Source organism: Panthera leo, chromosome E2 (genome assembly GCF_018350215.1).
Source record: "Panthera leo isolate Ple1 chromosome E2, P.leo_Ple1_pat1.1, whole genome shotgun sequence".
In the NCBI taxonomy this organism is placed as follows: Eukaryota; Metazoa; Chordata; class Mammalia; order Carnivora; family Felidae; genus Panthera; species Panthera leo.
The window spans coordinates 42,717,681-42,739,563 of NC_056693.1; the positions used below are offsets into that span (position 1 = coordinate 42,717,681).

Here is a 21,883-nt window from a genome sequence, read left to right on the forward strand (position 1 = left end):
ACTCCACCCCGGTGTCAGCCTCACAGTCCCTGCCCCCTCTGCTGCCTCCGGATCCCAAAGCCTGTTTTCCCTTTCAAGTATAAACCCTATTTTCAAGACAAATAACCTCCTCCAGGCAGCCTTGCAGGACTTTTCACAACAGGGGCCCTGTACCTGAGCACCTTAGGTCCTCGTGTACCTCTCTATATGACAACCTAGGTGGCCACTCAATGTATGAGGGGGCTCATCCTACCCTCTGCCCCTAGACTGACTGACAATGGTCCAGTTCCAGGAGGGCCTATGGCCCTTGCCATTAAGAAGTATGCACTAAGTCCGCAAAAGCATTAAAAAAAAAAAAAAAGTTTATTGGAGCATCATGGCCGGTTGGGGGGGAGGGGGTATTGCTGAGTCATGGGAGAAGGGGACCCATCCCGCTGGCCATAGGGGCCCCTAAAGTGCACTCGGTGCGGCAAGGGTGGGGGTGTTGCATAGAGAGTCGGGATGGCCGGTCCTCCTTGGCCCTCCTGCCTCTCCGCCCTGCTAAGGTAGGCCGGTCTCTGGACCGCCCCGCGCCCCGGGCTCGCCGCTGCTTGGGCTCACGAAAACAGCGGGCGCACGCACCTGCAGCGCCAGCCCTGGCTCTCGGCCCCTGCCTCCAGGGGCGGCCAGAGCAGCGCTGCCCAGGCGTGTCTGCGCCACTGGAATCTCGTCCATGGACTCTGCTGACGCTGAGTGGTAGGCGCCTGCAGGCCCAGTGGCATGCACTGGGCTGGCGCCCACGGAATCTGATGATGAGCTGGAGCTGCGACCTGGGCCCCTGGGCCCTGCATGGATGGAGGAAAATGTGGAACTTAGGGCTGTGACACTCTCGGGGCCCTACCTTTCTTTCCCTCGGAGTTCAGGATCTGGTCAGAAAGGGACACTCACCCGACAGCCTGGGCAGCGGCGATTCCCGATCCGAGGTGCCAGAGGTTGGCACCTTATACACACGCCGCTTCCTCTTTTTCTGCAGAGACATGGGGAGCCTGAGTGCCCCTTCCCCAAACCCCACTTCACCCAAAGAAGCAGAGGAGTGGGGCAGGGTAGAGACGGCTTTCCCATACCCTTCCTCATGGGCCCAGCACAGTCCCCCTCACCTGGGGTCGGATCCGGGGAGGCAGAGTCTCTGGGGAGGAGGGTTGGGGGGGCTCCATTTGGCCTCGGGTGGCAAGGAACTGAGAAAGACTAAGGGGAAGTGGAAGGGTAAGTGCTGGATGCCCATTGTTTCCTCAAATCCCACCCCTCTGGATGTTCTGAAATAAGCCACCCTTCCTAGCACACAGAAAGGGGCACTGATTTGTCCAAGGGCATGCCAGGCTGGACCCAGACCTATACTTTGGCCTTGACCTACCCCTTTTCTCCCACCTTGGATGTCCCTGCCATGCCAATGAGAGATGTTCAGGTGGCACATGCCCAGGTTGCACTCACTTGGCATTCACTGTGGCAGGCCTGGCCTGGCCAGGGGGTTCTGGGCGCACATGGCTGAAGGTCCGCATGTAGAACTCCATCTCCTGGGGAAGGTGGGGGTCAGGGAGGCTGGGGCCAGGTGTGGATCCAAGGCTTTCTGGGTCCTGAGCCCACCCCATCCTGTATCCGACACCCCATCCTGTACACAATACCCCACTTCTCACTGGTCTCTGTGGGAGGTCTGGGCACAGAGGTTTCCGACTGTCCTCCAGGCTTCCCAGCTATGCTGGGAAAACCCCTCTGTAGGCTGAGGCTTAAAACACCCATTTATGGGCCTTAGCCCATCCCTACCATCTTCCTCACTTCATCTAGTCAAACTACCTCCTCCAGAGAACCCCCAGCCTCATAGGTCCAATGTACTCAGTCTGCTCTAGCCAAGGTGGGTGGTGGGGAAAAGGCTCTCAGAGCAACCCTCTCCTACTTCTTGCTCCTCCCAGGGCTCTAGTCTCCCTGATTGTTTCCCTGGCTGGGAGACTGGCCAGACATTCATACGCTGGGGTGTGCACCTGAGGCTATGTGCATGACTGGATGGGAGCTGAGTCCTCAGGGTACCAGCCACAATCTTAGCTACCTGGGTGGGGGAACTAGTGGGACCAAGCGAGGTCTCCCCCACCCCAAAAGAGAAGGCAGTTAAGAGGTGGGAAAAAACAGTACCACAGCCCCCATCTGGGACCAGGCTTATGGGCAAGTTCTGTGTCTACTTTAGTCACTGATCCTCACAGTGACACTGGAGTGGCAGCACCAACCCCTGAAAGTGAGGGGACCTGAAGCCCGGAGGACACAGAAGTGGCCTAAGCCTGCCACCGAGCACAAAGGACGCTCATAAGGACTACAGGTGAGGAGACAAAAGCAAGGAAAAAGCCAACCCTGGTGGGGTGTGGAGGGTATAGGGCAGAGCCAGGATGATGCTGCGCCCCTACCGGGGGGGGGGGGGGGGGGCAGGGGGGGCACTGGGACAGCTGTCGCCTGCTCAACAGTTGTTTCCATGGAGACCGAGGCGTCCTGACTAATGCAGAGATGACACTGTAACAGCAACGCCGTCTCTAAAACAAGCCTATGTTTGGGGGCAACGGCTGTAGAGTGGGGCCCCTCCCGCATTCCTGCTCAGGGTGGGGGTGGGGAGGCTGCCTTCAGGGCCCTGGAAGATCTGGGGGATAGAGCCCAGCTGGCCATGGGCTGCCTGCACAGATGCAGAGATTGAAGCCCAGAGTAAGTCTCATGCCCAACCAAGGCCCAGACTAGCCCTTTGTAAAGTAGTGTGGGGGCGCCAGCCTCAGGAGAGGAGCACTGGGAAAGAAGCGTTCAGAGGCCAGTCACGAGAACTAGAACCTCAAGGTAATGACTGGGACCTCACGGTAATCTAGCCCCCCCAACATTTCTCTTCCCCCAGTATGGACTCGGCACCCCTCCAGGGCCCAGCAAAGAGGGGCAAAGCATTTCTTGGTGCCCCTGGGCTCCAGAAGCAAGGCAGGGTGGGAGGAGCAGCAGTTAGAGGATGGTCCCAGAAGCCTGAGAGGCCAGGGTGGGACAGGAGCCAGGTCCTAGCCAGCTGGGGAAATTTGAGGGTATACCAGGGTATCCCCATTCAAACCCCCTTCCCTTCATCACAGCTGTCCCCAGGATCCTCTCTCAGCTTCAAAATGTGTACATTCCTCCAAAAAACTAAAAACAGAACTACTCTACGACCCAGCAATTACACTACTAGGCATTTATCCAAGGGATACAAGTGTGCTATTTCGAAGAGACACATGCACCCCCCATGTTTATAGCAGCACTATCAACAATAGCCGAAGTATGGAAAGAGCCCAAATGTCCACTGATGGATGAATGGATAAAGAAGATGTGGTGTATACACACACACACACACACACACACACACACACACACATACATATATACATACAGTGGAGTATTACTCGGCAATCAAAAAGAATGAAATCTTGCCATTTGCAACTCTGTGGATGGAACTGGAGGGTATTATGCTAAATGAAATTAGTCAGAGAAAGACAAAAATCATACGACTTCACTCATCTGAGGACTTTAAGAGACAAAACAGATGAACATAAGGGAAGGGAAACAAAAATAATATAAAAACAGGGATGGGGTCAAAACAGAAGAGACTCATAAATATGGAGAACAAACTGAGGGTTACGGGTGGGGTTGTGGGAGGGGGGATGGGCTAAATGGGTAAGGGGCACTAAGGAATCTACCCCTGAAATCATTGTGGCACTGTATGCTAACTAATTTGGATGTAAACTTTAAAAAATAAAAAATAAAACAAGTTGAAAAATTTTTTTTAAATGTATACATTCCTCAAACAGCGTTGATGGAGGGAGGTGGGTAGGGGATGGGCTAAATGGATTATGGGTATTAAGAAGGCACTTATGATTAGCACTGGATGTTGTATGTAAGTGATTAAATTCTATTCCTGAAACCAATATTACACTATATGTTAACTAGAATTGAAATAAAAATTTGACCAAAAAAAAAAAAAAAAAAAAGTGCACATTCCTGAATGGTAAAAGGCACTTCTCAGCCTCAGAACTCTCCTGTGTGCAATGGGACAAACACATCCCTCCTCCTCCTGGGGAGGCCTCCCTCAGGTCACATACAGATGGCATTAAATGCCCTTGCTGGCACACCTGACTCCAAAGCCTAGGCAAGCAGTGACTACAGGGCAGGGGCCTAGATCCCTGTGGTCTAAGCATCTTAGGACCAGTCCTGCCTCAGTGGGTAATGACTATGGAGCTTGAGAAAGTCTCCTGCCTAGGGGATGCCCACTCCAAGGATAGCTGCCACTGCACTTACAAGGGTTCAGTGCCAGGCACCAGTGTGTGTACATAGTGGTGTGGCAGGGGGGTCGCCACCAAAAGTCAATACTCCCCCCGGGCCTCCCAGGCCCTACCCCTGGCAATGAGAACAGGAGAGGCCGGGTCCCAAGCCTTCTCCCAACCCGCCCACCAGCCTGTGTTTGTGTCTAGTTGCCATGAGGACTTGGGATCCAGAGTTCAGCCTTCCCAGCAAGGCCTGCCTGGGCCCCCTGCCTTCCCAGTCCCTGGGGGCTCCAAGAACTGGACCACCCCCACCTCCAGCTGCTGACCTCAGGAAGCCATGGGGCGTGGGAATGGGGATAGGCTGGTCAGTAGCTGGGCTACAGGGTTCCTGCTTCAGAGTGTAGGGACTTTAACTCTTCGCAGACCCAGCGTTAGGCTCATCTGCAACACGGTTGCAGTTATATTACCTGCCTCATGGGCTCTTTTAAGGATTAAAGAAGGTGACGAGTCTAAGGTCTCAGGGTCACGGGTAGAGAGAATTGACATCTCCATCCTGGCGACCCAGTCGCTGATCCATCTCTCTTCTGCAGCCCCAACCTGCCCACTTCCAAGCTCCCACATCCCATGCCCTCCAGCACATACTCGGAGCCCAGACAGGCATGTACATGGGGTCGGGAAAACACGGGGCTTCCTCTGGCTGTGCTCACACTTGAGCAAACAGACATGCGTTTAGTACAGGCTTGGTCTTGCCCCTCTTGCCTCCAGGTGCTCCCCTACTCCAACTGTGGTTCCAGGCCTGCTTTCCTTTGCCCTGTCTCATTGCTGCTTGCTGCACAGCCACCACCCCTCCCACACCCAGGCCCCATCTCCCATCCCCTCAGCCCTCTGGGCGACTTCTATACCTGAATGGGCCGCATCTTGGGGGGACATGACTCGAGCTCCCTGTGGGCCCCCTTTGCCTCCTGTGGCAGGCGATGCTGCACGATGTACTCATAGGTGGTGAGCTTGTGCCACACTGAGGGGGTGAGGAGAGGGCTCAGTGCAGTGGAAAGGGGATCCTAGAGTTCAGAAGGTAAGGGAGGGTACCCAGCCCCAGCCTGAAAACTAGTGTCCCCATATACACTAATCCATTAAGTGAGACCAGGCCACCATCAAAAGCCAATACTGAAAAAGGAGCATGGCTTCAGGGTTCTACGGCCCAAGTGGTACCTCCCTGCAGGCTAGGGACCCCTATCCACCGCAAGGCAGGTATAGGTATATGTGAGTGGGGGCTGGTGGACTTACTGAGATAAATGTGGAAGCAGAGCAGGTGGCCAAGCAGGGCTGTGGAAAGCAGGCCCAGAAGGATGAGTAGGGCAGCCAGGGCTAGGATGGCAGGAGCCTGGGTCTCCACAGGGGCAGCGGGCAGGAACACGAACCACACATCTGTGTGATTCTTCAGGACTGCAAGGCACAGGCAGACTGCTCATCCGGGCTGTGACCAATGACTAGGACAGGCCCAGGGTTGGAAGGTGGAAGTGGGCCTGGAGCCGGGACTGACCTTCAAAGTGGCGATTGGTGCGCAGCCGCATGGGGTTGACAAAGAACTCCACAAAGACATAAGTGGCCACCAGCACGAGGAGCAGGACACCCAGTAAAGCAGATGCCACACTGTGTAGAAAGAGCCTGGGCCCAGCCGTGGGCAGCTGTCAGCACCCAGGTGCTCCAGCTGGATAAGGGCCCAGAACTCAGAAGGGCCCATGGTTGGGAGGGGAGCCAGGCCTCTGACCCCACAGCCCCAACTCCTCACGAAGCCAATGACTTAGGGCAAAGATCAGTTTGGGCAGCCACCCCAGCAGGCTTCCCACCATTCTGTGGACCCACAGGAGAAAGCCCCAAACCTTCCCTCAGCAGTCCCAGGTGGCAGCCATCAGGAGCATCACCCTCAGACCAACACATTAATGCACACCAGCGCACAGGTCCACCAAGCACCGCCCCCCCCCCCTTCCCCGCCTCATATGCAAGCTCAAGGTTCCTGGCTCACACTCGGACCCGTGCATCCGCAGGCACCCTTGCGGCCCGTGCAGCGCTCTCACCTGTAGTTCCTCTCGCCCACGCAGTTGTTGAGCCACTTGCAGTGGTGGTCGAAACCGCACACGCACTTGTTGCAGGCGCTGCAGTGCTTGGAGCGAGCGCTCCTGCGGGAGGGGGTGGAGGGGCACAAGGCGGTCGGCTAGCTTTTCCCGCACTTCGCCACCGGCCTGGCTGGGGCCACGGAAGACCGGAACGCCGGGCCTGGAGCGCGTTACCCACCCCGCACTCCACCGGAACCTGGAAACGGCGACGGGGAGCGCGCACGCCCTCTGGTGGCACTGCGAAGCAGAGCACCCACAGGAGGTCTGGCTTCTGAAGAGCCAGGGTAGGAGGTAGAGGGGTTGGGAGGCATTACACTTAACCGCTAAGGGATTGCGCACCTGCGTGATGGTGGTATGAAACGGAAATGGGGCTTCTTTTCCAAGCAAGGACCCCTGCGCCAAGCCAGGAGACGATGCAGGTGTGGCACCAAGGAGCAGAAGAGAGCAAGGCTGCTGGGTCCAGGGCCTGCGTTGCTTTTTCTGACATCTCCATTTTTTGAGTCCCTATTTCCCTGCCAGTCTATGGGAATTTTACTGGCATTCTTCCAGAAAACCTCTGCCAGAAAAAGCCTGTCTAGGCTAACCCAAAGGGAGCCAAAGGAAGAGGAGCAAGCTGACATCTGGGTGAACAGCAGTTTGCTGCAGGGGGTCAGAGGAGGTGAGGCCACATTAGGAATGCAAGCCCAAAGGGGTGTGGGAGAGTGAGCTGCAGCCCCTTCCCCAGAACAGAACAGAGTGGGCAGCCATTGCCACAGCATCCACTTAAGAGCAATGCACTGACTGGTGCCTAGTGAAGGAAAGGATGATCAGACACCAAACCCCTCAGTGCCTTAATGCCATTGCCTCTTTCTCTGTCCTGGGGACATACCCCTTCAACAGGCTGTGAACATTAAGATTAGAAATGTAGAGCTAGCCTTGGACCATACCGCCACCCCCAATCCCCTGCCTGAGGCTGGAAGCTCCAGGAGAGTAGGGAGGGACCTAGGGAGGCAGTCCAGAACAGCCAAGGAGGCATGGGCTCTGCAAATTCTGACTGTCCTTCCCACTAGCAGCATGATCTGGAGTAAGTCACTTGGCCTCTTTGGGCTTCAGATTCCTCATGGGTAACTGAGGATAACAGTATGGGCTTGGGGCCAGGCAGGCTGGATTGTGAATCTAGCTCTGCTACCCAATAGCCATATGACCTCAGGCATAGGTCATATGGGAGCACTGGGCTCCCATATGAGCATTGGGCACTTCCTCTTCCGTGAGGTGAGGTGCTGCCCGCCCTGCAGGGTTGTTCATAAGCACTTAGCACATAGTAAGTACTCAAGCATTAGTGCCCCTCCCCGTCCCTATCTGGGAATGCTTGTGAGAGATGGGGGTAGGGGAGTCACTGGCAGAGTCAGTCAGTAGAAAAGTCTGTGGCAGTGCCAACTGTCTCCTACTGTAACTGTTGGAAATGCCATTCCTCATCTTCTGTTTCCAATCTCCTCCTTCACCCAATTCTCTGTCACTCCGTCAAGATTCTTGACTGTGTAAAACATGAGGTTTCTGAGGCATCAGCATAACTATAAAGCCCTGGGCATGCCCCTCTCCACCTTGACCGTACGCTGGCAGTGCCCCGGGGCACAATCACCACCCACACACACCCTCAGTCCACACTCACTCACACATCTACGTCGCACAAGTTGCAATGCAGGTCTTCAATGACGTGTGCATGTTGGCTGCGGTTGAAAATGGGCAGGGGGCCTGCATAGCTCTTGTCCCTCACATTGGCATCTGCTGGATCGATGGAGACAGCAGTCAGGTGAACCACAAGGTGGCCGGCAAAGATGGCGCCCATGCACTGGCCCAGAAGGTTAAAGACTCACTGCACACTCTGCTGGCTGGAAGCCCCTCTTCCCCACTTTCCAGGGCCAGGTAGCAGCTCTCCACCTCCATATGACTCCCTCATGCAGAGACTCTCTGCCTGTGCCACCTCTTACCTCCAGCCCCACAAGAGCTTCCTTGAAAGACCTCTTCGGCATACCCATGCCCCAGATGGAAGAGAGGAGCCATCTGGTAATGGAGCTCACAAGGCACTGCCTACTGTCGCTGAGCGGCCCAACCACAGGGCCCTGGCCTCACTGCTCCAGTCCTGGCACAGACCATAGGCTGGTCTGACCTTGGAATCTGATCTGGTTTCAGATTCTAAATGGTGAAATGAGACTGAAAGAGATTATCCTCTAAGGCCCAAGGACCCAAAATATAAGTTCTAACTTTGTTTCTCTTGCCTTCATAGGAATTCGGATCTGAGAGGGAGGCAGCCGTCCTTTCTCAGCAGCTGGGCCAGATGGAGAATCACTTGTAGATAGGGTCCAATACACCCACCGCCTCCCTGACTGGAGTCCAGGTACTTGGAGCCCTAGGGCTGAGGATTCTGGGATGGCTTGACATATTCAGCGCCTGGCCAGGGGCAGCCTGGCTAATTCCTGGGGCTGAAACACAGATCATCCAGGACCTATCTGCTCAGTGAGTAGAACAAATGCAGGGGACGAGTATCCTGACAATTTGCTGCAAAGTCTACATTTGTAAAAATTCACCAATAGGTTCCAGACAGCCATCTGCCCTCCCTCCCTCCATCTGTCCTCTTGCTAACCAGGCAGACCTCATATCCTTCCATCATTCATCCCTCCATCAGTTGGCTGCCTAACCTCCTTTTTCCTTCTTCCTCCTCCTCCCAGTGGCCAAATTTCCCTACATGTCTGTGTGAGCCAGGCTCTTCCCTAATGTGCTAGACCACAGCTGAACACGAGGACCACAGCCCACGAAGGCCAGACAGCCCTGGCTGTGGGTCAGGCCTTCACTTCTTCCCTGGGTATTCCACAGTCTCCTGACTCTGTTCCTCTGGCCTCAGTGCCCTTGAGCCTGCCCTTCACTTGATCCCAAAGTGAGCACTGAATAGCTTAAATAAAGCCTTGCCTGCTTCAATTTTTACAGTGGCTCTCGATGGCTCTCAAGTTAAAGTTTACTGTTCTGTTCAGTGCCAAGGCTTCTCTTGCTCTGGCTCCTGTCACACCTGTCTGATATCACCACCCACTACTCCTCACCATTCCAGCCTCTCTTCAGACACACTGAATGTGGGCAAACATTTAGTTTTCTGCTCCAACACTCCTCCCATACCACTCCCTGGTTCATTCATTTGACTGTTCACTCAGGTCTTTCTCTGCGCCAAGCTCTGAGGGCTATGCCAGGGGCAAGACAGACTTGGGCCCTCGCCCCGAGGAGCCTACAGTCTGATGGGAAACACATATGTTAATCAAATAATGGGTTGATTACAATGAAGGAAGTTCATGGGACCATGTGAATTTACAACTGAGTAACCTCATCTAATCCGAAGGGATCCGGAAAGCTGCTCTGACGAAGCATCATCTCAGCTGAGACTTGGAGAGGAACAGATAATGTAAATAGGAGGGGCCTGGCTGGGTACTGGGACCAAGTAGAGTCCCGGCCAGAGGGGTGGCTGGTGTGTGGTTCCAGCTCAGCTCATTGCTGCCATGCTAGAATAAGGGCACACGCCACCATATTCTAACTTTTCAAAAGGAACTAGAAATCTGGATTTTTTATGAGGTCTCATTTTTTAAATGTTGACAAAAAATAAATAATTCTTAAAATACACCTGCTAAAGGAACACTTAAGACTGTCCATTTTGTGTGTTAACTGTCCCCCAATTAAAAAAGAAAATCTGGAGGCACCTGGATGGCTCAGTCAATTAAGCGTCTGACTTCAGCTCAGGTCATGATCTCACAGTTCCTTGAGTTTGAGCCCCACATTGGGCTCTCTGATGTCAGCGTGGAGCCTGCTTCGGATCTGTCTCCCTCTCTCTGCCTCTCCCTCACTCGTGTGTGTGCACGCTCCTTCTCTGTCTCTCAAAAATAAATAAACATTAAAAAAATTTTTTAATAAAAAAGAAAATCTGGTGGCAGCTGGGTGGCTCAGTTGCTTGAGCGTGTGACTCTTGATCTTGGGGTCGTGAGTTCAAGCCACACTCTGGGCATAGAGCCTACTTTAAAAAAGAAAAGAAAAGAAAATCTGTAGGCCAAACAGGCCTGTGGGCTGCCAGTTCTGGACTTCTTATTTAGCTGGGTGTTGGGGTAGGGAGAGAGTCAAGAGCCTTCCAGCCAAGAGACCAGTGGTGTCAGAGGAAATAATGTAAGAGGCTGGGGAGATGGAAAGAACCCAGAACATGAAGAGTCCTGAGGATCTTGAACATCATTTCTTAAGACAGGAAGAAGCCATTATGGGATGTTAAGCTGGGGAGCGACTTTATCAGATTTGGATTTTGAAAGGGCAATCTGCTGCAGGAACACAGGTGGACACAGATGGATTGGCCCAAGAGGGTGTGGAGGGAGGCCTATTTGGAAACAAAACAGTCATCTAGGTAAGAGGGGCAGATGGCAGTGGGGAGGAATGAGGGCAAGCCTGGATAGCTATTTAGGAGCCAACATCCACAGAACTTGATGACTGACTGGATACAGATGATGAAGGAAAGGGGCAGAGCCAAGAGTACCCAGAGAGGTGACCACAGAGGAGGATGGGCACATAGCAGATCCGCATCTGAGCCCACGGTGGTGTTGGTCTAGACAGCCCTCCTCCTACACCCATAATCTGTCGTATGGCTCCTACCCTCATACCTACCATGTGATGATCTCTAATCTACAAGGCTTTCCCCCAGCGGCAGGCTGAGCACCCCAGGGCCGGGGGCCTGTCTTACTCATCTTTGCAACGGTAGGTCTCAGGCCACTTCCAGGCCCCAGGTAGGTACTTGCTACACACCATTACCCTACCTCATTCCTCAGGGGCTCTGAGGAAGTTTTCATAAGGAAGGTGGCTTTGATGGAAGGAAGGAGAAGCATACAGGCCTAGAAGTGGGAGTGCCAATCCTGGTGGCTCTGTGAGCCTCCACGTTGCCCAAAGGGATGAATGTGGAGAGGACAAAACCCTTAAATCGTCCCACGGCCTCAGAGTCAGGTTGCCTGAGCAGCCCTTCTTGTCTCAGTGGGTATCAGCTGTGTGACCTCAGGAAGTCGCTTAAACTCTCTGAGCCCTGACTTCTTCATTAGTAAAGTGGGGGAGAACACCTTCCTTATAGATTATTATGAGGATTGAATGATATAATCCACATACAGGGCTTGGCACAGTGCCGGGCACATATACATGCTCAACAGATGCTAGTTACTCTTGTTTACTGTTTTTGCTCTGACTGTACTCACTGCAACCACGTGGTTATGAATCTGGCTTCCCAGGTACCCTGGTGGTAGAAGCCCAGATAATCCTGAGTGAGGGGCATGCCCATTCCAGATCATGGGAGGAATATTTCACAAACCACTCTACTTAAGAGCACTAAGGCCTAAGTCCTGTTGGTCCCCTCAGGGAAAGGCCAGCGTTCCATTTACACAGCTGATGACTAGGCCCTGGGTCCTAGTGAACCAGGAAGCCCCCCAGCGATATTGCTGGTGTCTGAGGACAACAACCTTCTCTACAGTCCTTCTCCACATGTTTGTCCTTGTCACTCACCAGCCAAGGGCTCTGTGGTTTCCCAAGAAAGCACACTCACACTTCTGGCTCACATATTCTGGTGCTCACACACACACCCTTGGTGCTCCTTTCCTCTGCGAAGCAGGCAGGACTCCTGTCAGACAGAGGAGGAGGCTGAGAACCGGGGAGCCGGCCGAAGCTGCTCAGCCTTGTCTGACCCCTGAAGGGCTGAGCTGTGACCAACCTCGGCTGCTGACCCCACGCCCGGAGCTTTCAAGTTAATCTCTGCTAACCTCCTTTAGCCCACCCTCGCCCTTCTCCCCCAGGAAGCCCAAGAAATCATTTTCATGAAGAACACACATGAGGGCACCCTCTTCTGGGCACCCTCCGCACAGGGGCACATAGCCACCTGTTGCACCCCAATCTCCCAGCCTTGCAGCCACGTCCTCGGCTCCTGGGGGTTGTGGCCAAGGCTGGGGGAGTCATACCACTGGGCTCAGGCAAGTTTGTGTTTGTCACTGTTCCCATGAGTTTCCAGGGCATCTCTATCCCTCCTCTTGTCAACTCAGCCTCACACTAAGAGTCTGGTTTACAAAACCAATGAGCTCCTAAACAGTCCTGGGTACAGCATAATTATCTGACGGTACATAAAACCACATTTTAAATATACCAGGAAACTTACTATGTAAAAGAATTCTACCATGACTCTTTTTGAAAAGTGAAAGATTCTTTTGTAAATGGAATAATTACTCTCTATCCCTTGTCGAGCTCTGGACACAATTAACATTAAGGCTCTCTTCTGTGATCACTCTTGCGGTATCTCGGTTGACAAGGTTCCTAGCTGTGTGGACTTTAAATGCTCCAAGGTACATTAGGTCCATCTGCTCACCCCATCAGGCAGAGGGGTCAGATGGGGATTGGAAACCAGGCAGGGAGGCAGCTGGTGCTCCTGGGCAGAGAGGGGGCCTGCCTGCACTCTGTGGGGCTCTGGAGCCCAGCTTCAGGCCCCTGCCATGTTCCTCCATCCACTGCCCCAGTTCTCCCATGTACTAGCCCCACACTTTCCCAAGGATACAGCATAGCCAGCGGGCACCCAGTGGTGAGGCAGGAGGGGGACAAGGACCCCAAAGCCAATCACAGCGAAGAAGAGGTACAGCAGCCAAGCCACAATCTGGAGCGGGTGAGGGGGCCAGCTCCACCCATTCCGGCGGGACCGCTGGCCCTGCAGCTCCAGGGAGGGTCTGCTGGCCTGTGCAGGCGCCGTCCACACACTCTTCTCAGGGGCTGTCTTGTTGGAGGGCTTGTTGCAGACGTTCATCTCCAGAGGAAGGAAAAGTAGAGAAAGCATTAGCCTAAGGAGGCCCGGGCTGGAGCCCAGAGCCCCATGTGGAGAGCAGGCCGGGATGTGAAGTCATCTCCCAGCTACTCTGCAGAAGAACTGGGGCCCTAGCATGATGAAGACAGGCCATGGGGGAAGGTGGTAGTGGAGTATTTCTCAAAGCCCCAGAGCAAGCTCTGGCCCCAGCGCTGGCCAGGACAAGATAGGAGGGTCCAGGGTTTATTCAGAACAGTGTGGCTCCCTGTTACTCAAAGTGCTGTCTCCACAGCCATCAAAGTTAAACCCAGTAAGACATGTTGTCATCTGGTAACAATATCAGGCTGGGGCCAGAGCAATGAGAACACATGCTGATTCTGTTAGTCACCTCTGTCCTGAGGCCCAAATGCAAGTGTCAGAAAGGGCCCCCTTACTCTTTGCTAGGGGAAACATGGACTAGGGGTGCTCAGAAGGGGGTCTGGCGTCTGCCCCTGGGCTAGCACGTAATCCCTTTAGGAGAGAGGCTGGGAACAGCGGGGATGGGCCATGGGGGAGCCCTTAAACCATCTCCCCTGTGCCTCAGACTTCTTGGCTGGGGAGGGGCCAGCATGCAAGAGAAGGAAGGATCCCCCCTTGCTTCCTTCCAGCAGCAGAAATGACCATGTTTCTCTAGGTAAATTTGGGCCTAGTGCACTGAGAAGAGACAAGTGGGCTGATGGCCTTTGACTCACTTGAGAGCTCAGAGAAGGCTGGGCCTCCTCCACAGCCAGACCACCAGGTGGCAGCACTCCCCCACCCCCGTCCCACCATCCTTCAGTCTAAGACCTGGCCTAGTGGCCAAAATCACATGCAAGGCAGGCAGGGTGTGCTGTCATTACTGGAGGAAGAGCCCCACCTCCAGAATCTTCTGGGCCTGAGGGAGGACTAGCACCTGGGCAGGCAGCACCACACCTGGGGAGACAGGCCAACTCAGAGCTCTTGGTGGGATGGCCAGGAGTAAGGGACAAAACCCTGGCAGCTGGACTCTCCTTTCAGGAGCCCATGCCTGTGGGCCAAGGAGTCTGACTATATCAGAAAGTACAGCAGACCCCCCTCAGCACATCTACCCGGAACACCTTCCTCACATCTTGGCCCAACAAAATGTGATTTGGCCTTCAGTGCCCACTTTAAGCATCACCAATCCAGGAAGATTTCCCTGATGCCCCAAACAGAGTCAGGGGGCCCTCATGCTCAGTCTTTCATGGGCAAGTCACTTTGCCACTTGGAACCCTGTGTCATCCCCACATCTGCTCCCTGTTATGCCAATTTTCCCTAAGGGCAGCTACTGTACTGTGATTCACTTATCCCTGCTGCCCACACACCCCTTCCCCAAGCACCCAAAACATACCTTGTACATAGTAGGTGCTCAGTAAATGTTTGCTGACTTGAAATCATCTGAAATAAAGGGAAATGTGGGTGCGATAAATGGTGTGGAATGCTGGTCCACCCAGAACCATCTGGCCCATTCTGCCCTGCCTTCAATCTGCACAGCCACCATGCAGAGACATACCTCTTGCCCAGCTCGCCCTGCCACTGGCTATTATTACCCTGACTGCCGGACATTCACACTTAGCCACTGCTTCATCCCACCTGAGGCTCAGAGCCTCCTGTAAGCCAAGCCCGCCATATTCATCTCTGAGCAGCCTTATCTCAAAGCTAAATGGGATGACCTTAGTTTTCTCCCAGGGACTCAATTGGAATCCCCTGGTCATTTGCTTTGTCTCCAAAAAGAAACAGTGAAAAGTGAAAAAAGAGCCCCAGCTTTGGAGGTAACAGATTTGGGTTCAAGTCCTGGCCCTGCACTTACTAGCTGAGTGGCTTGTTTCTTCATTTGAATAATGGGGGTAGGGATGGCTACCTAGTGCTGTGTATAGATCAGCAACACTGTAAGTAAAGCCCTGACACATAAATGCTTCATAAATGATGGATATTATAATTATCCTTAAAATAGCCCTCTGGGTTCTCCTGATCTCTCCAAAGGAAGGCTGCTGCATCTGATATTTTACAAGGTTAATTTCCAAAGTAATGGGATTGGTTGAAGCTGCTTTCTTAAACCAGTGGTCCCAAGGAACATGTTGTCATAAGAGCTGGGCCACTGGATGGTCATTCTAACCGTCTCACCTTTGATCACAGAGACAATGGTAATTAAAAAAAAAAAAAAAAAAGCAGGTACCACTTTATTTTCAATGTCCCCAGAGGTAGCAAATCTGTCCTTGATTTTTGGGAATTCAAAGGTCTTTAGGTGAAGCCCTGTAAATACAGTTGAGGTGGGTGGTTCTGCTCAGGGGCAAATCCCTGTGGCTTGCACATCCGTTCTCCAGTGACACCATCACCAGGGAAACTCCTTTGAAGGGAACCCATGAATTGGGATCCTTAAATTCTAGCTTTCCTTTTGCCATCTTCACACCTGTGCAGCCCTACACCTTGAGGAAGTTTTTAAAGAAAGCAGCAGAGGCATATGACTGACATGTCCCCACTGCTCACAGTGGCAGTGGTCACAGGCACCCCCAGTGCTGCTGTCTCCCCAATATCTGAAGTGGGAGGACTCATCATCTGAGGCCTGGGGGGTGGCTCTGACTCCAAACCCGGGGACAACTGGCCCAGGGAGGTGCCCCTCATGTGAGACAGAGGACAGGGGAATGGTGCTATTGGGTGAGTCCTGTACAGAAGTAGCAGCACCCCAGAGCAGACACCCAAGCTGACCAGGAGGCATGCCACCTGCCCGGAAAACCTGGGCCAGCCAGCTCTTACCTGATGACGTTTTCCCTTGTGGGGTTGGTGGCTACAAATTCTTTTGGCCCAAAAGGCTTTGATTAAAAGGGCTGGGAGGTAGGAGAGAATCCAAGATAGGGCCTCAGGCAGGGATGGGACCAAGCACTGTCATCAGACCCAGGAACTTCTCTGGCTTTCCCTCCCCTCTCGGCACTTCTCTAGAAGACCAGAATGAAAGATGCATGGCTCTGCTCCCGGACAGCTTGGCCAGCCTGTGCATTTACACCTTGGCCCAGTCAGCACTTTTGGGGCCCAGCCCCCTGTGTGCACTAAAGATATAAACACAGATGAGACCAGGCTCCTGACCTCAGGGCCTTGCTTTCTGGGGGCCCAGACAGACATGAGGGCAGTGGGTGAATGGGTCATACAAGGGTGAGCCATTCAGAGTGACAGAACACAGGGTGCATGGAGGGGGGATCTAGAGAAGGAGATGAGCCCTGAGAAGCTGAAGGGTCAGATCCCATGGGGCTTAGGAGGCCAGGCAAGGAAGTCTGGCTACTATTGAAAGAGCCACAAGGAGTCATAAGAAGTTTAAAGCAGGGGAACGACACAAAGGTGGTGGGTGTTTTAGAAAGCTTTCTTCTAGTCCAGTAGGGAAGAGGGCACGAGCAAGAGGGGAAAGGTGACACAACAGCAGGCTGGCCCAGGGAGGGAAGCAGCCCAGCAGCCTTGTGCTTCGGGAAGAATTGGCCAGAAGATGGAGGCCAAGCCCACAAGGTCCCCTAAACCACCGATGCCTCCAGCTGCATCTCTGGTGGGCTGAGAGGTATGTGCGCCTTGGTAAAAGTTTCTTCATGTACCTTCTGCTGCCACAGAACAAACCACAGAGTTAAACTGGTGGAGATGGAGACAAGAGTAACGAGGTCCCAAGGAGTGTTAAGGCCAAAAGTCGCCACCTTTGGGTAAAGGTCACCTTGGGTAAGCCAAGGACCCACCTGGCTTCTGAGGTGGGCTAGAGGGGCTGTATAGCCCCCTCCCTTGTCCCAATAAGGTAAAGGTCATTGCCAAGATGACACTAATCTCTTCCTGTTAACATTCCTATGCTAAAACCCTAAAATAGCATTTTCAAAAGAAAGGCTACCTTACTTTATGTGCCTAATTTAAATGAGGGAAGTCAACATTTCAAGTTCTCATTATGAACTGTAGAATAGTTCTATGACTGATCCACTTCCCTCTTGCCCACCTCTGCTCTCACCAAAAAAATATTTAGGAATGCTTCCTAAGATTTATGAATGGCGTTGTCGAAACAACCAGACGCAAGTGAAAAATACTAGCCCTGGAGAGGCTGTGGGCACCCCTGTGTTCCTGAAAAATGTTTGAGGATTTCAGAAAAGAATCAATTTCAATACTAAAGAGGCTTTTTAGGAGGACGCCACTGAACTGGCAGGGTAGAATGATGGGGTTAGAGAAGAAGAGACAGGGCTCTTAGAGCAGGATTGAGGGCCTGGGGACCTGAGCCACCAATGGAGAGAGGCAGGTTGGAGCTAGGCAAGAGCACAAGGCCTGGAAACAGATCCTGGCTCTGGTTGCTGCACTGCCACTCACAGATTGGGTAACCCGGAGGCAAATTTCAGAGGCAACTCTTTGGGTGTCTTCTTTACTCAGCTTTTAAAAAAGTTAGCTGGGGGGTGCCTGTCTGGCTCAATCACTAGAGCATGCAACTCTTGGGTCTCGGGGTTATGAGTTCGAGCCCACTTAAAAAAAAAAAAAAGGTAGCTGGAAGACAATTTGGCAATGCCTACCAAACTTTAGAACCCATATACCCTTAGGCCCAGTCATTCCATTTCTAGGTATTTATCTTATACATATAGTCACAAAGTACACAAAGATTCACAGCAGTCTTGTTTGCAATAATAAAGAACAAAAAACAATATAAACAAACTATGGCACAGTCACACAATGAAATGCTATACAATGTCAAAACAATGAGGGATTAAATGACCTTTGATACAAAGTGAAGTGAAAAAGCAAGATGTGGGCAGTTGTAGAACATGCTATATCAAGTAAGTGAAAACAAACGGGGATGGGTATGTTCCAATTTGCATAGATTCTCTCTGGAAAGAAATGCAAAAAGGCAAACACAGGGACAGCCTCTGGGAAGATCTAGTGGCTGCAGTGAAAGAGACTTGCTTTTACTGTGCAGTGTTTGAAATTTTTTTTACCATATGCATCAATGCTTTTGAAAAAAAGAATGTGTCAGATAAATAATTAAGGGGTGTCACCTCTTACCCTCCTGGCCCACTGGGCTGCCACGTAGACCAAATGTGCTTGTGGGCTCCAGAGCCCTGTACCACACCTGACAAACAAGGAAATCCCACCTAACTACCATGCAAAAAGAGTGCTCAGTTTTATTTCGGTGCTTCCTCACTCCTCGAAAAGCAACTCTGAATCATTCCACTGCAGAGCTGTGAGGAAGAACCACAGAGCTCCCTACGAGCTGTTGGGAGTCTTGTCAAAGTTGGAATCAGACCTCTGGGCAGCACAAGAGGAGTTGCTGGGCAGGACCCTGTTCCAGTGCTCAGCCAAAAGTCAGCTCAGCTTCCTGTGACTCCAGAACCCAAAGGGAAGGTGCATGCAACAGGATGGTTTTGCTCACAACCATCTTTTCTGTTTGCTAAGAAAAGCTAGAGGATTTACAGGAATTATTTTCTATGGATATTTCTTTTGCTTTCTTGCAGGGCTTGAACTCATGACCCTGGGATCAAGACCTTAGCTGAGATCAAGAGTCATACACTTAACCGACTGAGCCATCCTGGCACCCGTCTATGGATATTTCTAAACAACTTTTCCTTGCATCTGCTTTTAAAATAATTTTCACTAAGGGTGCTTGGGTGGCTCAGTCAATTTTGGCTCGGGTTGTGATCTCATAGTTTGTGAGTTCAAACCCCATGTGGGCTCTGTGCTGACAGCATGGAGCCTGATTGGGATTCTCTCTCTCCCTCCCTCTCTCTGTCTCTCTGTCTCTCTCTCTCCTCCCCCAAGCTCGCTTGCTCGCTCTCTCTCTCAAGATAAATAAATAAACTTAAATTTTTTTAAATAAAATAAAATAATTTTCACTAAGATTTAACAGATGTCCAATTTAAACCTAAACAGAGGCTGGAAAAAAAAATGCTGCATGGTACACACTGTTTTACAGTGCAAAAAAAGTCATTTATAAAAGAAGTTTTGGGCAAATACTTTTTTTTTTTTTTTTTTTTTTTTTTCCAACGTTTTTTATTTATTTTTGGGACAGAGAGAGACAGAGCATGAACGGGGGAGGGGCAGAGAGAGAGAGGGAGACACAGAATCGGAAGCAGGCTCCAGGCTCTGAGCCATCAGCCCAGAGCCTGACGCGGGGCTCGAACTCACGGACCGCGAGATCGTGACCTGGCTGAAGTCGGACGCTTAACCGACTGCGCCACCCAGGCGCCCCTGGGCAAATACTTTATTAAAATTCCCTCCAGGTACCAGAGAAGTCTCTGGCCTTAAAATTCTGGGAAGTGGCTCCAGTTTGACTAAGATATGCACCTCACGACAATGCCCAGAAAATAAATTGGAACTTCAAGCTGTTCTCATAGACCCGTCCAGTCACTGGCCTCAGATGTGGCTGGGCTCTTCACATAAACAACACACAGAAGTCTGATGCTGGAGCAAGAAAACCCTGAAATCTCACTCATTCCTGAGTTGATGTGGTGTGCAAACATTTTCTGTGCCATTCTCCTCCTGAAGCAACCACTGCAATGTTTGGGATTCAGGTTTAGCCAGGGAAAGGGGACAAGAAGGAAGGAGTAACAATGGAGCGAAAAAAGGCCAATGAGAGGAGCCAACGGTTGTTGATTTTAACCAGGAAATCAACTCACATGATTGTAGGAGCAAGCCTGGAGGAACACCCACCAAGAAACAGTCGTTAAGAGCAAAGTTGTGACAAAACAAAGTAAGAAAAACAAAAGAAAAAAAAAAAAAACGAAGCACCAATGTTGCTTTTATTGCAACTCATGGTGATTATCCGTTTACAAACCCATCTTCCATGGTGAACCACCAGTTCCACAAAAGCAAAGACCACCCCACACCTATCTCTAAATCCAGCTTTCCTTCAATAAAAGAAATTAAACCATTTGTTACCATCTCTGCTGCCATCACCCTAATCCAACCCTCCATCATTGTTCCCCTGTAGCAATGTAGTTTAAGTAATAATGGCCATTTGGAGGGAACTTTTTCTGTGCCAGGAACTACTTTAACAGAATGACTTATAATCCCTCACAACTCTCTGAGGTAGGTCCTGTCATTTCAAACTGTTCCCAAAGACCTCCTCTGTCATTGGTCGCGGATGGACTGGTCTCTCACTTTCTCTCTCATAAACAACATGCAGAATAACATCCCCCTTTCACAGATGAAGATACTGAGGCTCAGAGAGACTAAGTTCTTCTAGGAGACACAGTTAGACTGGCAGAATTACGATGGCCCTCAAATGACTTGCTGGTGTGCCCTGTCATAAGGACACTGCCCACAGCAGCCAGAGGAAGGTGAGCTTTTCAAAACTTCAAATTCATCAAAACTTTTCAATGGTTTCCTCCTGCTTCTAGGACAAAGTTGAAACCTCCATCGCATCCTTCAATGCTCCCCTCATCCTTTCTGTTCCTTCATAGTACTTTGCTGCCTTTGCATTTGCTTTTCCCTCTTCCAGAAACACCCTTCCCCTACTTACAATTCTGGTTCCTTTCAACCTTCAGGTCTTAGCTTCAAAGTCACCTTTTATAGGAGACCCTGCCAGAACACCACCCCCGCCCCCCTCCATGACGTCACCAGAGTACTTATCTCGAGCGAAAATCACACAGTCGTCTATCTGGAGTCTGCCCACCCCACCCCCCTTAATACTCTGTGGGTTCTGGAGATCGTGCCGTTTCCTGGAATCCTCAGTGACCCCGTCCCTGGCACACAGTATTGAGTATACTGTGTATATTGAGTATCTGCTCAATGCAGATATGTGAACCTGATGAATACTAGAAGGAAGCCCCGCGTTCTGCCCTGTCCCTTGAAGCCCAGGCCGCGGGCTCCAGGCAGAGGTGAGCGCAGAGCACAGCCGGGCGGCTGCAGCCACAACCCCGTGGCTCATGCCAGGTTTCGAGGTGAGAACCGCGGTGGGGGCTACTCACCTGCGCGTCGCGTCGACCGAGCCAGATCGGCCCTGCCAAGGTCACCCGGTAGCTCAGCCCCCGCGCCTGGCCGTCCACCCTCCCACGGTGGCTGCACTTCAGACCCTCACAACGGAGATGGTCCTCGGGACCAGGCGGTGGCGCAGCCCGGAGCGGGGCCCCATCCCGGGCCGCGCGACGGAGGCCGGGCGGGCAAGTCCTCGGGCACCGGCTGGAGCGGGCTGGCTGTACAGCCCCGCCAGGCCAGGCCGAGGCGGGATGGAACTCTTCAGGAGCTGGGCCCGTTCCCCTGGCAACGGCGCGGGCTACGGCGCCCCACAGCGGCCAAACCGCGCTGCGTCGCTTCGCGCCGGCACCAAGGTTCGGGGCGGGGCTCACCAGGGACCCCTGGGATCCCTGGAACCCGAGCCTCCGCGTTCCCCGTTCCCTTTCAACTATTGTCCTCGAAAACCCACTTTCCCCCACCCTCACTCCACAGCTGTCTTCTCGAAATCGTAACTTGTCCCAAACGTGCCCCCCTTCAGTTTCTCCCTGAGACTACCACTGTCGGGGAGACCCCCCAGTCAGCCTGCACACTTTAATGAGTATGTGCTGGGCACTGGGCATACCATGGGTAACACGAGATCCCTACCCCTCAGGGAGATTACAGGCTAAGGGAAAGACAGGTATAGACAAATACACAAATAAATATGCAGGTTTCCCCATAATATAAAATGTGAAGTATAAAAGAAAATATGCAGCACAAAATATCTC

The 21,883-nt window shown here is 52.2% G+C and overlaps 1 protein-coding gene across 5 annotated transcripts; it reads right to left on the bottom strand.

Annotated features, from left to right (window-relative positions):
- Positions 1 to 325: 325 nt before the first annotated feature.
- ZDHHC1 (zinc finger DHHC-type containing 1) lies at positions 326 to 21,404 on the bottom strand. Of its 5 annotated transcripts, none has more exons than XM_042918127.1 (12): positions 21,131 to 21,404; positions 14,575 to 14,621; positions 12,948 to 13,190; positions 8,026 to 8,201; positions 6,335 to 6,436; positions 5,800 to 5,924; positions 5,544 to 5,720; positions 5,162 to 5,274; positions 1,447 to 1,529; positions 1,116 to 1,203; positions 907 to 985; positions 326 to 803 (listed from the first exon to the last, which is right to left on the bottom strand). In XM_042918127.1, exons 2-12 carry the CDS (start codon positions 14,581 to 14,583, stop codon positions 520 to 522), a joined length of 1,479 nt encoding a protein of 492 aa, XP_042774061.1. In that variant the 5' UTR covers positions 14,584 to 14,621; positions 21,131 to 21,404; the 3' UTR covers positions 326 to 519. The 5 variants fall into 5 exon arrangements, with proteins under 5 accessions (XP_042774061.1, XP_042774065.1, XP_042774064.1 ...); XM_042918131.1 differs by having other exon boundaries at positions 5,544 to 5,702; positions 21,131 to 21,403; XM_042918130.1 differs by lacking the exons at positions 12,948 to 13,190; positions 14,575 to 14,621; positions 21,131 to 21,404 and adding an exon at positions 6,713 to 7,886 and having other exon boundaries at positions 8,026 to 8,086.
- Positions 21,405 to 21,883: the final 479 nt, after the last annotated feature.